The sequence below is a fragment of the Lolium rigidum genome, chromosome 2 (assembly GCF_022539505.1).
Source record: "Lolium rigidum isolate FL_2022 chromosome 2, APGP_CSIRO_Lrig_0.1, whole genome shotgun sequence".
NCBI classification, from domain to species: Eukaryota; Viridiplantae; Streptophyta; class Magnoliopsida; order Poales; family Poaceae; genus Lolium; species Lolium rigidum.
Window position 1 is genome coordinate 89,013,204 of NC_061509.1, and position 17,587 is coordinate 89,030,790.

At 41.8% G+C, this 17,587-nt stretch overlaps 1 protein-coding gene across 2 annotated transcripts; it reads right to left on the bottom strand.

Annotated features, from left to right (window-relative positions):
• Positions 1-7,960: 7,960 nt before the first annotated feature.
• On the bottom strand, positions 7,961-16,144 carry LOC124692065 (serine/threonine protein phosphatase 2A 55 kDa regulatory subunit B beta isoform). Of its 2 annotated transcripts, none has more exons than XM_047225360.1 (14): positions 16,006-16,144; positions 14,094-14,197; positions 13,922-14,017; positions 13,194-13,313; positions 12,618-12,764; positions 12,348-12,439; positions 11,584-11,702; positions 10,640-10,763; positions 10,364-10,487; positions 9,634-9,702; positions 9,455-9,546; positions 9,282-9,359; positions 8,836-8,903; positions 7,961-8,684 (listed from the first exon to the last, which is right to left on the bottom strand). In XM_047225360.1, exons 1-14 carry the CDS (start codon positions 16,127-16,129, stop codon positions 8,548-8,550), a joined length of 1,494 nt encoding a protein of 497 aa, XP_047081316.1. In that variant the 5' UTR covers positions 16,130-16,144; the 3' UTR covers positions 7,961-8,547. The 2 variants fall into 2 exon arrangements, with proteins under 2 accessions (XP_047081316.1, XP_047081315.1); XM_047225359.1 differs by having other exon boundaries at positions 12,615-12,764.
• Between the last annotated feature and the right edge of the window lie 1,443 nt (positions 16,145-17,587).

Below are 17,587 nucleotides of genomic sequence, written 5' to 3' on the forward strand. Positions count from 1 at the left end.
GCTGGTCCTCCAGGACCCTTTTCCCCTCTCGATTGCTTGTTGGCTTGCCCGACCATCGTGGTCCACTGCTCGCGGCCGCTGCAGCTCGTCACCATAGCTCCTCCGGTGACCAAAAACGGGCGGCCGCCACAATAGTGTCGCCCACGCTCACGCGTGTTTCTTCTTCCCTGCCGCCGGTTCTGCTGCTCCCCTGCCTTGGAGATTCATACTTCATCTCTGAAGATAGACCATGATTACAGTACTGTAATTTTTCTTTTAACCAACTATTCTCTGAAGGTAAACCCTGGTTCATAAATAGACAGATAAATGTGCTTATAAGAAAGAATTATGTCAACACTAAACGAACAATTTGGAATCTCTGAAACACATGGTTGATTTAGGGCAGATTTTGGAACCTTCAGGAGCATCACATGCCGTCCCTAAGGATTAGGCAGCATCAATTGCAATAATTGCAAACAAATTAGCTGCAAAATCTGAATGATCAACCTGAATTTCTATCAGGAAGTGATCTGATAATAGTGCATCTGGTAACAAAGAGTGAACAGGAATAGTTTACTAGGACCATAGCTTTATTCTCAGCAAGTTACTAGGATCAATTCATGGTGTACTGCTACTTTCCAGGGGTGTTATGATACCCAGGCTTTCTGCTTTATTCCGAGGAGATGCTACTCTCAGGAAAAGACAGATGAATTTGATAGCTACCATATCTTTTAGGGAATGCAATATCCCTTATAAAATGCATAATTAAAGTAGCAGTAATAAACTAAATGGCCAACTGATAATGGTGCTTACTCTTTAGGATAAAAGCATGTTGTAAGAGTATGAATGACAGACAAGAAACATCTACAATGAAATGTGATCAACAGAGGTTTTCGGGTTCAGCAACCTACAATCTACTTGTGTAGTGCACAGAAAATATAGTAATGCTGCTCAGATATTAACCAGGAAATTCGGTGTATGAAAGAAACTGCAAACATGAAGGGTCGAGAGCAAACTAAAGAGTAGTGTATATCATCTGTCCCACCAGAGTACGCTTGATAAGGTTTGGCAGCAAACATACAGTTGAATTGTCTCCTAAGTCAAACAGTCTCCTAAACCAAACAGCGGCCGGCTCAACGTGTACAGCAAAGCACCTATGTGGAAAGACCCAAATGGTTATATCATCAGCCTCTGGTCTCACAATAGCTGATTACCAAACTGAAGTTTTTTTTACCTGCGAACAAAAAGCACTATCAAGAAGATCTTGGCTCCTGATTACCAAACTTGAAGAATTTTGTGCATTTCAAGTGTTGCATTCCTTCAGAGTATTGTACCAGTACGAATAAGTTGATATGAGTTTCCTGTCATTTCATGATACTGTACTACATGTTCTGCTATCTTTGAGAGTGCATCTTATTTTGGCAAAATAAGATCCATATTCACTAAGTCTTGACTCTGCAACTATGGTGCTTTGTGTTTGCATACCATCAGGTAACTTTGAGAAAGAAACCTTGGCAATGTCATCTTGAGATCCAATGTCAAAAGGTGCAGTAATAGAGGCCTTTTTCTGTTTCATGAAGTTCATGAGGTCTGGAATATGCAGCATCCCTAGAACTTGAACCAGGTGAACTCTGCAACTTAATGCATCTGACATCCTTAGGAGCTGAAAGATCATGTCGTTCAGACAGCATGCTACATCCCATTTATCAGATGCATCCAACTTCTTGACATCACTTTGCGCTATTTTTGCAGCGAACCACCTATGTGGAGCACTAGCACACTCAACAAAAACAATCAAACCCTGCTCGACATTACCACCATCTGCAGAAAGTTTACTTTGTTCCTTTATGGAGTAACCTTCATTCACAAAATCTCCAACAGATGACTTGCCATGGTCCTTGGGGGTTCCATGGAATCATCCCTGTCAGTAAATTTTGCTGAATTGAGTGCTTGACCAACTAATGATGAGCTTGTCTCCGTACTCTCGCGTCCTACTGCTTGAGATAGCATGCCAAAACTATCACCAGCATTCACCTCCATTCCCCTAGAACCATTGTTGCTTTGCTTGGCGGAATAATCATCTAGGATGAGCTTATCAACTGCTGCTGCAGAGAAGCTGCACAATGAGACACCACTGGATCCCAGCGAGGAGCTCCTCTTCATCTCAGGTGGCCTCGGTGACAGGAGATGGGCAACGACCAGGAAGAGGGCCGGCCGGTCGCCGAGCCACCTCACCACCACCCACTGCCGCGCCGCCGCCCGATATGGAGGACAAAGGTGGAAGCTTCGTCCACCTCGTCACATACAGCACCGCAGCACCACCCCATCGCCTCCCTCGTCCCCATGCCCTCCAGATCGAACGTTGCTGCTCTGAATTGAATCCATGGTAGACGAGACAATCTGCTGCTGCTGAACCGCCGGAGTATGCCGGCCCGTCTGAATCGCGGGAGAAAAATTCGACATTTAAGTACGGGGGGAGTGGATGGAGGCGCAGGAGAGTGGACCGGGCGGACGAGCGGGGAAACTCCGCGGGGAGCATACCGGGAGGAGGCGCGGGGGAGCAGCGCGTCGCGGCGCGGGCACGGGCGAGGTGTGGTGGCCGGCGCGAGCGAGGCGCCGGGGAGCGGCGGAGCAGGCGCTGAACAAGGAGACGACGCGGAGGTGACGAGAAGGACTGAGGGTTCGGTCGGAGAAAGGTGGAGGGCATTTTCGCAAGAATGACGTTGCGACATTTTCCGTGGGACGGAGGGAGTACTACAAAAAGAGAAAAGGGAGGTATAGCAATCCACACAAATTTCTGCTTCGGCATCATTCGTATAATAGCAATCCAAATCTTGAAATCGACACGTGGAACCCACCTCCACCTCTGAGTGAGGTATACAAATCGGACGCGTCTAGCGGGCGGTCGCGTGCTCGTTTGTAGTGCCCAGCATCCCCTCTATATTAGGAAAGTTTTTGTCCCCACGATAAAAATGGAAAGATTCCACGGTTAATTCACTGCTTTGCATGCAGTGGTATGCTTTTTCTTTCCTAAACGCGTAGGCTAGCTAGATATTGTAGATTTATTTTAAAAAGCTATAACTTTAAAACCGTGTGTCGAAATTATGATTTGTTTTCACATTTGGAATCCTCGTGACAAGATCTTTAAAACTAGATCTCGCTTGCATACATTTCGACAAAAAGAAATTAAGAAGCAACTTTGGTGTGCTTCAAAGCAACTTAGGTGAGCGACTAAGTAATTTTAGTACGCGGCGAAAAAAAGTTTAAAACAATGGTAGATAACTTCGCAACAACAATTGACATCGTTACAACAACTAAATACAACTTCGCATGTTCATAAATAACGATAGATTGCAGTGGCATGCATCTATACAAAAACGATACACAATTTAGAAAACAACCACAAAAGCAACGAGCAAGTTCACGATAATAGTAAGAAACTTTAGTGCAGTTTTAGGTACCTTCACTGTAGTGGTAGGAAACTTGACAAATAAAAAGGTAGCCAACTTGGTGTACCAAAGTAGTGTACTCGACATCAAAGTTGCCACTTGGGCATTGTCAATAGTAGAGTTGCACAGTAAGGCACTAAAGTTACTATGTCGGACACCAAGAATGTGCCGCAAGCACCAATGTTGCTCTGTCCGGCAACAAAGTTGCTATGTCGGGTTCCGAAGTTGCAAAGTTGTTCCGTTGGGTTCCGAAGTTGCTCTGTCCGGCAGCAAAGTTGCTCTGTCTGACAGCAAAGTAGCTCCGTCGGGTTCCGAAGTTGCTCTGCTGGGCAGCAAAGTTGCTCCGTCGGGTTCCAAAGTTGCTCCGTCGGGTTCTGAAGTTGCTCTGCTAGGCAGCAAAGTTGCAAAGCAGGCTTGAGATTACCTCCCCATAAGTTGCTGACTTGAAATGAACGCCACGACGTGGCATGGCGCGATGGTCTGGACGGCAAGATCACCCCTGATGTGGGAGATGTGGCCGAATCGGATGGCCTCCGGCTTCACCCGCTGGGCCTTGAACTGGTCGCACTTGTTGCCTATGCTTTTGGAGGCACATCCACGGCGGCTGCCGACGGAGCTCATGGAGGAAGGGCTGGCGATGGTCGACATGGGCGAAGGGAGGACTACGACTACCGTCCTACTGCGAGTGTTACCCATGTCCGAGGCAGCCCCGGCTCCGAATCAATCGGCCTAAAGGACCGCGGCGGCGGGAGCGGCGTCGTGAAGGCCTTCACGGTCGCCGCCTCTCACCCGCTCACGCCCAAGCTATTCCCCCTCTCCTACGCCTCCTTGCACTACCGAAAAGCATTATAGGCAACTTAGCAATGACGAAAATCTTGCAACAAAGTTGCTAGGATGACTTGGCCGGTATGAGCGAGGGAACGACTGACTCGACCGACGTGGGGGTGTTTCGGAATGCAAAGCTCGCTATGCCAGAGCCACCAAATGTGGGGCGATGATACTTACAACTGTGCTTGTTAGTGGCGAGCGCTCGGATGGCTTGATCGGCAACATTGTTGCTGCGACCGACTAGGGCCAAACCTTGTGAACTACATCATGGGTGTGGCCAACGACCTACAGTTGCTCGTATCATTTTTTCTGGTGCATTAGGAGTTGTTGTTGCAGCTGTTGTGAAACCTACCATCGTTGTGAATCAAGTGTTTTCGTTGCACACCAAAGTTGCTTTGCCGCACACCAAAGTTGTTTTGTTGAACAACAAAGTTGCTCCGTCGCGCATCAAAGTTGCTTGTTAAAAAAACCCATCGAAACATATGAAAATATGGTCTAGTTTCGAAGCTCTCGTCGTGGTGATTCTAGAAGTGAAAACAAGTTGTAATTTCGCTGCACGATTTAAAAGTTACAGTTTTTTCAAAAACAACATGTGTTATCAGCTAGCATACGGGATACACGGTTTAACAGCTGTCAGCTGTCGTGTACTGCGTCCGCCCGGAGCTTTCGGTTTGGCACGCGGCCGCCCGGAAGAATTCAGGATACAAATCACCTCTAGACTTTCCAAATATACCAAGTGGAGGTGCTAATATAGCGGCCACTTATACAAAGGCGGTTGAAGCGGAAATTCAATTCGGCTCCCGGGTGCGTATGCTCCCTCTACCAATAAAACATATTTTGAAGTGTGGAAAAATTTTGACAAAAAATTCTACATGTACATCTCCATAATATATGTGTATGCGTCAAGTTTCACGAAAAAATAATATTTTTTGTGGCCCATGTAAAAAAAGAGAAAACTTATCCAGTGAAAAGCATTGTTTTCATCACTGAATTTTGTCTTTTTACACACGTCACATGATAAGTTTATTTTTTATGAAACGACTTTGTGAGCGCGTAGCACGTGAAAATGTACGTGCAAATTTTTTGTTTCAATTTTTTAAAAATTTAAAATATGTGTAAGAGCATTTCAAGATATAGGGAGCATATGCTCCCATGTTCCAAAACACCAACGTTTTTGAGCCAAATTGCTATATTTTCTGTTTGTACCAATCCTAGGCAGATTGTTAGAGATGCTCTCAAAGTATCCAACCTTGTGTCTTCTGAGCAAGAGAAAATTGTAAATAAATAAATAAAACACCACAATTTATGATATGAAAGCCTCTAAGTGGACACGGGCTGCCCACCGCACCGCAAAGCCCGTAACACTTAATCGGGTTAGTGGACACCCACGGATTGGTGCGGCGCGACCGCTACCACCATCGCCCCGCATCGAGACCACATGGCGCTGGTGATGGTGCCATTTCTGGAGGAAAACCGTCACTGCCCCATCCCTCCGCTTTCCCCACCCACCCCCTCTGCTACCCTTCTCCAGCCACATCCATCCCCATCTATCGTGGCATCTCCTCTATGCCTCCGACCACGTTGGAGCAAGGCGACCAATAGTCCGGCTATTTGGACCAGTACCCAATGGGCGGCTTTTATTTGGAGCAGCAGGTTTCCAGCGATTTGGTACATCATACGTTTGACATCATCAATTTGGAGAAGCATCAAGTGGACATCGTCAATTTGGAGCACGGGCTCTATGATGACCCGCATCCGGGATTGGTGGCGGTCATGGCGAGCACGGGTTGGCAACCTGGAACGAATCAAGGTGACCCACATCCGAGCTTGGTGCCAACCACGCGCACGCAGTGGAGCACCGCAATGCGGATCTAATCAGCGAGATGAAAGGGAGTAATTGGCGCCACATAATTAGCGATTAATTATGTGGGTTATCTACATCGTCTCGTTAATTGTTTGCCGCCATACACGGGCTGTTCATGGGAATCCGTGGACGTGCCCACTTACAGGTCTGAGGATAGGGTTTCAAAATACAATAAGGATATTTTTATAACTGGAAACTACCGATTTAGCGTAAGAAGGTTGAAAATAACACCGATTAGCCTATTGAGTGGTGCTAATGATGTTTCTCACTTGTGGGACCTGATGGAGGACTCAGACTGACGTGGCACATGAGAAGTAAACCTAACCATCCAGGTTCAAGTGGCTAGGGATGCAGATTTAGGTTCTTATTATTTCAAAAAAAAATCGCTATATGGGCTTCCTCTATAGCATTCCTTTCAAAAAAATAGTCAGGAACACATACATCAGGGCATATACAATGATTAATAAGATTATCTTATCTTAGATATTACATGCGATTAGAGAAGACAAAAACAACATGTCATGCAATGAATTATCTGTAAGCGAGGTTATCTCCTATAACTTTGATTTACGTGGAGTACTCTTTAAATTATTGCATGATCAAAAAATAAACTAGAAAACCGTGTCTAAGATAAGACATCTTGTTTTAAATATATTAGCTTTCTCTCTAAAAGATAACTTCTTAGTTAAAAGAAGACAAATCTTCTTTTTTCATTTCTCTCTCCTCCAACTCAGTGATTACCTTACATAACCGCTAAGATAAGACTGTTGTACATTAGGGTCACTGACATCAAATCCACTTATCAAAATCACCGTTAGCATGGCTTAGCAGAGTGACATTGTTTTATGCAACATTCTTATATTCATGTGTTTTTCGTCAAAAATATTCCTGTGATTTCTTGTTAAGCTAGTTCCAGTTGTGATGATTAACTATCTTTGTGGCCCACACTGCGAGAATGTACAAACACAATGACTCCAAATTGAAGTCCATGTACAACCTCTGGATTAGGATTGATCGGTGATTAAGAGATATAGGGAGGGTAGGAAAATGAGAATCGGTTTGTTGGGTTTAGGATAAACTACCAAGATGCGACCGAAATGTGACGTCGTCTATTGGGTTTAGGATAAAGTACCACCGCCAACTTCTCCCACGTTGTCCTTTGCTGCCCTCTCCTATGCTGCCACTACCCTCCTCTTGTGCCATCCTTCATTGTCACGGTCTCCGCTCTCGTGGCCACGATTGACACCATCATGCCTCTGTCCCACTATAAGTTAGACGGAGTTCAAACTTTATGCAAATAGAGAAGAAAAAAGAAAAACATGTTGATATGTAGGTTCCATGTGTTTTTTTACGGAAGGCGGTCATGGATAGCTTTATAGGTATTAAGTAGAAGTTACATCGTCCGCGAGAGTGAGTTCTGTAAAGGAAGCTAGGGGGTTCATCTACCTAATTACAACATTTTTTAGAAGTAAAACATGACCTAGCTATCACTTCAGTTGGTTTAGTGCAATCTCTCAACGGTGAATAAAGTAGGTCCCAGGTATTTTTTACTTCTAAAGGAGAATGTGGTAAAACTGCACCTAGAGTTTGATGCGTTATTTAACTTGGGCCAGCCCCTAAAGGTAGGGCCTGTTTTATGGGTATTGCCAGAGATGCTCAAATAAAACTAATCCTGAAATGAACTAATCAAAATACACCCTCCTTCCAACAAAGGATGTCTCAATTTTGTCTAAGTTTTAATGTGATTTAAGTGTATAGATACATCCAAATTTAGATAAAGTTAAGACATCCTTTGTTGGACTTGCAGATGTGCACCAATGCATCAACCAGACACCAGTACTCCAGAATCCATATCAATAGTTGTGAGCTCTGCCGGGCCAAATGTACTATACAACTATCACATGCAGCATTGGTTCAGGTACACTCATGCAAACTTATTTGTAAGTTTGGACCATCCAACAAACAGAACAAGGGAGAAGATCTACAACAACTGAAGTAACAATTTATGTCCACAGATTCGTGACAGCAGATGGTTAACCCTGGCTAGGCGGCATTACATTACACGTGAAGATAAAAAAGAAAATTTCTTACATCCACCTTAAGCAGACATTTCCTGTGACCAAGTGAAATTAGAATCAGCCTTGCTATCTTCTGCTCTGTCCTCAAACTGCTGGTATTTTTTGGCTACAAAGGGAGCTACAATTATATCCTGAGACCCAAAAACTTTAGAATTTGTGTTTCACATTTACTAAAGAATCAGAAGGAAATAGTCTGCTATGCTTGGAGGGGATATCTCGTGGGTGCCAACCGCCTCTTTTGGCCCCAATCACGGAATTGACAACAATGTTGTTTCCCTGGTTGCATGTGGAAGGCTAGAGCTTTCACGTTGAATAAACCAAAACTAGTGAATCTTCTCTGGCACATTCCCTATGCATAATACATGTACAAGCTATTTCCAGCAGCACACGCAATGGAATTCTCAGTTGGGTGCCACGCAAGATGGAGTAACTTTGTTGAGAAGTCATTAGAGTTCCCATTGCCATCAGCTCCTGCATTTTCACCACCTGTGCAATATTTTCTCAAGGATGAGAGATGGGCGTGGATGAAATTTAAAAAAAAATAAGTGGATTAACCTAATCTACCTATGTGACAGAAATAATCAGGTCTATTGTACAAGAGATTGAAATAATCTGGTCTATGGTACAGGAGACTTGCCTCTCCTCACAGCACGGGTCAAAGAGGACAGCGTTCTTGCAGGCCTTGTTGGATTAGCAACCTGACGCCTATCCAGTTTTCAATCCCAATAACAGAAGAAGAGTTAGCAAGGTTAGAAAAAATATATTGCAATTTGTCCGGGTTGGTGAGTATGGTTGTGTTTGGACTACCAGTGGGTCACTGGTCACCTATGTTGAATGTTTGGTAATCCTACCAGCTTTCACATAAGATTCACAAATGCAACATATAGAAGAAATGAAGATAGCTCCAGAATTAAAGGAGAATTAAGCAGCACCACTTAGCTAAGTGGAGCAGAAAATTATGTTGGTGCAAGGAGCTTATGAACTACACACGAATTGGAGTAGCTCATGTCCAAGTAGAGTATAGCTTACACTCATTCACAACAATATAAACTCTAATAATAATTCACACAATAAGGCATATACCTCATAGGGTTTCTGCTTGCTTCTAAAGTGGTTGCCTCTGTATTTCCAGAAGAACCACCAAAAACACGAAACAAATTACTGCAGTAGAGAACCATAAGAAGCATACAAGTTAGCATACAGAAGTTATGTATTCACCAATAGCAACCATCTTTTATAGCTCATGATGAGAATACCTATAAGAGCCCGTCGCAACACGAAGACCGTCCCCACTCAGACAACATTCAAATTTGTCAAAGATAGAATCGTTTTCGTATAGATCGCAAAGCTGAAAAAGATGAGATCGATACATCATCAGACTATAACAGGTTTTGACATTGCTACTTTGCTATTCATTACAATGATAAATTTTCACCTTAGGCCTTAAATGTTCATGAACTTGGAATGTTGCTACTGGGCCTGAATCCATGTTGAGATCCCATAACTGAAGAAAGAGAAAGAAGATTGCACTAAAGTTACTTTAAGAAATAAAATCACTTTCATACAAGAAAACAAGGTGAAAACAAAAGGTACCAAGATCCAGAATTCCAATATTCAACTATTTTATTATATCATACAGAAATGTTGGAATCAACAGCTTGACATGCAAACATTACCAAGAAGATTTCACTTCCATTTTTCTTTAGTTTTGAATGTCATCAAACTTACAAATGTTACAAAAGGAAGACAAAATAAGAATAGCATCACTGATCCTAAGCCATTGGATGCGCGCAAATAACAGTACAGTTCACTGATCCTAAGCCCCACTGGATGCACGCAAGTAACACTAATGTCAAAACTACTATTCCATTCTAACCAGTCAGAGAGTCAATATCAACATTTACCAGGAGCTATTGTTTGGTTTTGCAGAGAGCAAACAAAATATTATAACCTGTATTATAAAGAAACTTCGAAACCGAATAATAGTCGATGTCGACAACCATAGATTTAATACACTGGCCTATCAAGCTGCTTATGAAATCAATATACTGTGAAAGAACCAGCACAAGGTGAACACATGGACAAGGCATTTGCGTTCAATTTACATAGAAAGCAATAGGCCGGAAAGACTCGATGAGCGGGTAGCTGATAGATCAGTTACAAACCTTGAGAGTCATATAATCACGACTAAGAATATGTCTTCCGTCCCTTGCAAACTTTATATCAGAAACCGATGCAATTATCTCTGTAAAAAAGGATTTCGATCCAGCTGCTTCATGCTCCTCAAATCTGTACAAAATGGTCTCATCAAATTAGAGAGAACAGTTTTTTTTGCAAATTTTAGACAAATATATTAATTTAAATGTTTGTAATCTTCAAAATATACTGAGCATTGCCTTCAAAACAGGAACTGTTACATCAGGAAGTGCAAGGGTACTAACAGTTTAGAGTGGTTGTCACACAGTGCTGATTGCCGCAGGTCAATAAGCCTGATAGCGCCCTTTGAGCTACTATAGGCTAGTGTATTACAATGAGTTGGATGGAACTCCGCGCATGTAATCACCTCTGAAATTTCACAGATATGTAGCATGTGATGCATGTTGCCACAGGAAAAATGTATGGAGGAACGAAGTAACTGACATGAATCTTATCAAACATTCAAAAACAATCACATGCAAATAATTAAAATTAGCAACAACGGCCAAAGGAATTGCAGTATTAACCAAGAAAAATTATTGGCCATCGCAAATTAAAGATAAGCTATCAGTTTTGTATCTGAGCAGCAACAGCTCATGCAGACTATCTTTGTTTTATCCACTTGTGGTTTTCCTATAAAGCAAGCACTACTCTGAATCTCCATTTCTCAATCAAATGAAAGCCACAAAGCATTAATTGTCAACGAACTGCTAGCTATGATATGAACATATAGCTAGAGTGAGAAATCATCAAGAATTTAGTACTAGGTGAAAGTAAAGGAATTACTTCCATCCCATCTTCATTTATCCAGTCCATCGGGGAAATTTTGACTCCACTCAAAGATCCAATTGGTAGATAGAGATACATGTTGTTATCCAAGTTCCAAAAATAAGCCATACAGATGAGTTGATTTTAATTTTGGGGGACAACCAAGAAAACTTGGACACCCTGCATAATTCATGCAGCATGCCATGCTTGCAAGATAAAAAAAGGCTTTATGCTTAAAGAAAAGGTAAAATGACCTGATCCTGCTTATGTTTTATGCATTTTGCCCCATTAATAGAGAATCCCATGCATGATGTTAAGCTATTGGACAATTTGTCCACCAGTTAGATAACATTGCGCGCCTAACATATAAATTAACAGCTCATGCACGCAAGAATAGTTTTTATTGTGCTGACAAGCTTACCAGTTAGATCCTCCATGTTTGTAGGCTTCACATCAACAATATTAAAGCTCTGACTGTTAATTTCCAAATTCCACAGATTGATTCGCAGATCATCTGCTGATATGAATGTCTCGCCGTCACTAGAAGCAAAACAACATGAGAACAAGGTATCATCATAATGCCCATTGATTGTATCATTGTTATCCATAAATCAACAAGGCATATAAATAGGAAGTTGCAGAAAGTCAATCTCATGAAGTGATCGAAAGGGAACAACTTGTAGACGACACAGGTAACAAAAATTCATGATACTTGTATACTAGTCACAACTTCAGAAAGAAAATTAAATCACAACAAAGTCAGCATCTACAAAACACAACTGTGCAACAATACTAAGAGGCAGGTGGCCAACTCATAAAAAAGGATAAGAAAAGGTTAAAGCGCCATGAAGAGTATAATTCTGCGCATACACAACAGTAATGACTAATAAGAACAACTAACTCTCCCTTGATAACACAGAAGAAAGCTTAGGCTGCTTTTTAAATAGGAGAAATGGAGAAAAATACGTTAAGAGTAGTGTCGACGTAAAACAGAGAGAAGAGACACAAAATAGCAAGGGTGGCAATATAATAACGTCAAATGAAGGAAGCAGATATGTAAGCAGTGTAAAGTCAAGAGCCGGTAAAAACAAGAACACAAATTACAAAATCTTACAGTTTGATCAGACATCCATTTTTTGGACAGGTTTTGGACCAGACATTTATAATACCATGACGAGAGCTAACCTATTATTCGAAATGGAATTAATATGGTAATCATGGGCATGTGCATATACACGCCGGCATCTAGCGACAGGGTTTAAATCTTGGCCTGTAACCTGCAAACATAGTAAATGAAACTGGTCAGATTTGTTAACCGCAATTTGCAAACAATTTTCCACGAAGCATATGCATGTATATCATGATAAAAGAAATTTGTTATATATGCATGCATTAGCGATGAACAATGCTATACAGAACTACAGATGTTGGATAAAATGGGTTAAGTACAACTACCACAGGCAAGCGCAGTGATGCGCATCCTCCATTCGGAAGAAGGCCTCTAGAGCTACTGGTACTCGAACTGGAAGTTGTACCATTGTCTGAACTTTGGGAAGCATCCAGATTCATCACTGAAACTCGTTTTACTTTCTTATCTTGCACCTACAGATATAACAAATCAGTAAGGCACAAATATCACATGGGTTTGCGCTTGGATTTGCCAAGCACAAACGAGCTTTTCATATAAGAAGGCAAAGCCATGGGATTGAGAATTTTTAACAGGGTAAATAATAAATTGAATACTTCACGTGTATATGTAAAAAATTAAAAGCATTAAGAATATGTGTATCTTTGTTGAAAAAGTCAGTATGAATGGAAATAATGAATACTCCCGCTCGTATAAGCAGAAAGGCTGAAATAAGATTTACTGCAAATCCACCACAAGGTGCCCAAGAGTATCTGGTAAACCATGCACTTGATACATATTGCAAGAATGACATCGCTAGAGAACATTAGATAAGGAAAGAAGTCATAATCAAAAGAAACGAAAAAGAGCAAGTAAGCTTTCTGATGCAATTGCTTCGTACATACCTTCCAATACTTGATTGTTTTGTCATTTGTAGACAAGATAAAGAGTGCGTTGTTGGCTGTTTGGCCCCACTTGATCTTGTTTATCTTCTCCTCTATTTCCAAACTTTTTAGGTAGTCAAACTACATGAATTACATATAAATCAGAAAAAAATGAAATTTCAAGGATAATACTAAGCAACAGTTTCATTCAGAAGATAACATGCAGTAGCAGTACGAATAAGTGACATTGCTTATATGCTAGTAAGCTTATCCTGCAACTAGAGCTAAGGAAAAAAAAAATAGTGCATTGGTTGTCAAAACATGGAAGTTAGCTATCCACGTTCCGGTGGCTTCGAGATCTTATGGGTTTCAACTCTAGCCTACCCCAACTTGTTTGGGACTGAAAGGCTTGGTTGTTGTTGTTGTTGTTGTATTGGTTGTCAAAACATAGCAAGACATGCATTTTAAATGTATATTGCAGTAAATTACTATGTTTACATTACAAAATGAGGGAAACACATTATGCAGACATGGCATAATTTCATTAAAGTTTTGTCACAAACCTTTAACTCTAGGGGTCTGTTGGGGCACAAGATTTCAAAAGATTTAGCACAAAAAGAAAACGTGCAGTTAAATTGGATGTTTCCTTTAACTCAAGAGGTAGAAAATTTTCCAAACCATATGGGGCCCAAGATGCTGAAGATATATAGGACATGGTAATTTATGGCCAAAGACTCAAAGTGTTATACCTCCGGTTCATGACTTTGAAACTCAGTTTTATAGCGGAACTCAGGATGCCTAGCCACCGGGTAATCTTGTCTCTCAAGTTCTGTCCGACTAGCACTCTGCACATACCTTGATTTTATGAGCACAATAGATTTAAGCAAGAAAGAAGAGACACTTGGATACTGTGGTACTTACACCCCTGGCATCAGTTCTTTCAAATAAAACAACACGACCACCTCTATCTCCAGTGGCAAGATGGTCACCGGATTTGTCAAATTCAATTGCAGAGATGATGTCAACTGAAACAAGTAACATACTTAATAAATATACAAATCAGACTTGGTAGATTAAAGTAAAACACAAAAGTAAATCATTTAGAGCCTTTAAAAATAGAGTTCATGTAAAATGAATAGAACCACATGTATCAGACAATTCAGACTTGAGGAAATAAACTGTCAATTGTCAATTAGCTGCTAACTCTATAAACAAATGATAAATGTGGGACTAAGCATTAAAACAGGTTAATGTGGTTTTGATAATTCCTATAAAGGAACCAAATAACATGGCTACCGTTGGGGGGGAAATTTCGATTGCTTATATTTTTCTCAACAGCCTACCACCAATGATCAATTTGTCCATCACTGAAAAGTGTTGGAGTGTGTTCTACAAAAAGAGTTTCTTAATAGTTTTAGTACTAGAAACATGTTAAACATGTAACGGGGATCAACAGAACTGGATTCTGTGGGAACTCCAGCCTCGTGCTAGCCATCCGTTGAAAAGTAGGGTGAGAGATTGTTTTGGTAATAATTTGCCAGCATATATAACTGTATGTACTCCCTTCGTTTCAACTAACTGTGTGTAGGTTTTCTCTGATTTACTCAGATTTCATTGGGCATTAGGAAAACAAGGCACAGCGAGCCAATGCATGCATCGGCATTTATGACCAGCGGCTGCATAAGCCGATGCATGAGTGTCACCTCTAGCCTAAACAAACCCTCTTAACTTCTCCTTGGTATGCTAAATTTCTAAGAGTATTCAAAGTAGAATGAAACTTAGAGTATGCATGGGTTGTCTGAAGATCCTGAGGTCCTGATGGTGATGGAAGGGTGCTCATGGAACTATGTGCTTAAAACAAGAGTAAGATGTACCAAACTGAACTGAGCGGACTGCAAGTCTAGGACTGAACCACTTATCTCAACAGACTGCGTGTCTAAGACCGAAATTGTGTATGTCGTGTTTATATCTTGAACTTTATGTGTGACTTTAGAACACCACTTTGGTCAATTTCTATAATAATCATATCAATAAAGGTATAAAGGCACGTCGTACTTATGATCAGTTACAGAGGCATACAAAGGTATGCTTCACTGTTGCGCAACAAACACTTTCTGAAAACAACATTTCGCCCTACAAACTAGCCAGTTGAAGTAAGGTAGATAGATCTAACATTTTTTATACTGTTCAAACTAGCCATGCTTATGAATCCTTCATACCCGATGCCAATGCTCAAGATGTTATGGTATGTATTAATCACAAAAAGGCGCACATCGTGTGCGCCCACAATTCATATGGCAAAAGCTCACAAATTTACTGCCCAGCCATCACAAGGACTCGTAAACATCGGTGCATCCACAATCCCGACACGCCACAGGTTCATCGCACAAAAAGGTTTAAACTTTTACCACACCACTGGCATATCATCATGGTATAAAGTGCCAGGCAAATCCATAAAGCGTTCCTAGTCCTAGTGTCAACGTGACTCCCTAGCCTGGAGGCAATGCTGAGCCTCTAATCAGCAAAGCCTACAGCATGAACTGATCCCCACGCGTGGCCCTGCTCGACATTTAGCCACGAACCGTACTAGATCGCCGATAAACACGATGTGAGTCGTACAGTGCCTGGAACCAAGCGCAATCGCGGCAAAAGCCTCGACACATCATCCGGTCGATTCGCAAAGGGCGGCGCTGCCCGAATCTAGGAGATCCCCGCATCCCCCGGTGAAATGCGCGGGGCGCGGCGGCATCAAACCCACACCAGGAAACTGAGTAGATCTCGCGAGGCGCGAGGCGAGTAGCAGAAGGGCGAGGCATGCGGGCGGGCGGGTTACCTTCCTGCACGTCCTCCCCGGCGCCGCGCTCGCCGAAGACCTGCGCGAACCGCCACTCGAGAGGCTGCGGCTGCGGCTGCGGCGCCGCCGCCTGGGGGCGGTCGTCGGGGGACTTGGGGTCCATGAGCGCCGCTGCCGTCACGACGCCATGGAGCGAGGATCCCGGCGGCGTCGGCGCGGGAGATCGGGAGGGGGAGGGGGATTCCGGGGGAATGGGGAGCGGCGGCGACGGAGATCGAGGGGAGGTGAGGTGCTGCGGCGAAATGAGGTGGAGAGCGAGGCGAGTTCGTTCCCTGTATTGTATTGCTCGCGCTTTTCTGCTTTTCCTGTCTGCGGGGCGGAGGCACTTCGCGTTTCGTCCCCAGACAAGTACTAGTAGCAGTATCAATTTGCTATGTACTCGTATCGTATTTTATGTCTTCTTACTTATATAAACTAAGTAGAAAAAATGGAGAAATAGAAGTTGAGTTATTTTTATAGTCTTCACCATTGTTGGATTGCTCTTGCTGTGCTGTTCTTCCATTCCCTATGAAAAACTTCAACACAACACAAGATTTTACGAGCTACCGAAATATAGAAAAATCATGCACTAAAAAGTGCAGAGCAGGAATCAAAAACTCCATATTTTGTTTGCAACTTTATCATCCAAATGGGTAAAACTTTTGGTACTTTATTTAGAAACCAGAGAGTAAACTAAAAGAAAACTAACATGGTACATCAAGCATAGATACGGAAAAAATTTTGTACACCCACGCATGGGTGTGTGTTTCCATCACCGTCCATTTATTCTTTGAGATTCGTGCCCACCATGGTAGATGGAAAGATTCCTTTCTCTCTCCTCTTTTTATCCGAATCTCAAAGCACAATGGACGGTGACGGAAACACCCACACCCATGCGTGGGTGTACAAAATCCACTCTCAGCATAGATATGACAACCCAAAAACAAAGAAATGTAATTAAAAACATGGTTCCACAACAAAAAGGTCATGAAGATAAAACTAGAATATGAGTTTAAAATGATTTACTTGAGATATTTGAAAAAAGAGGAGGATGCATGGGCATCCCAAGCTTATGGTCTGCTACTTCTGGTCCTATACTTTTTCCTCGTCATATCATGTTACTCATCTCAAATAAAGAAATATTTTCATCTCCATGATACTTCAATACCTACAAAATTGTTAGTTCCCCAAACAAATGATATGATAAATTTCTACCAAGATGGAAACTATGAAAATCATTGGGAAACTATTTTATTCAAGAAGCTAACATATATAAAGAAAGAAAACACTTTTTTATTTTATTTTACTGTATGAAGAGTTTTAATGATATAGACTTCAGAATGGTTCCATTGTCATGAACAACACATGCACAAGGTCAACCCCAACTTATCCATTGCTCATCTTCTCATTTATTCTTCCATGGTTTATTTTTTCCTTTTATTAAAACGTATAAACTCATTAATATGTAATAAGAAGTTAACAAGGTCATAAAGGTGTGCTCAAATTAAAAGTTACTTGAAAGCATATGGAACACACCACAAGATTTGAAACCATTAACCTTTAAATATCACTCTTTTCCTAT

Coding starts and splice junctions, on each gene's coding strand:
- LOC124692065 (XM_047225359.1), bottom strand. CDS start 16,129: ATGGACCCCAAGTCCCCCGACGACCGCCCCCAGGCGGCGGCGCCGCAG. Junction 10,488..10,639: donor TGTGACAACCACTCTAAACT/GTTAGTACCCTT, acceptor CATTTTGTACAG/ATTTGAGGAGCATGAAGCAG. Junction 8,904..9,281: donor GCAAGCAGAAACCCTATGAG/GTATATGCCTTA, acceptor AAAACTGGATAG/GCGTCAGGTTGCTAATCCAA.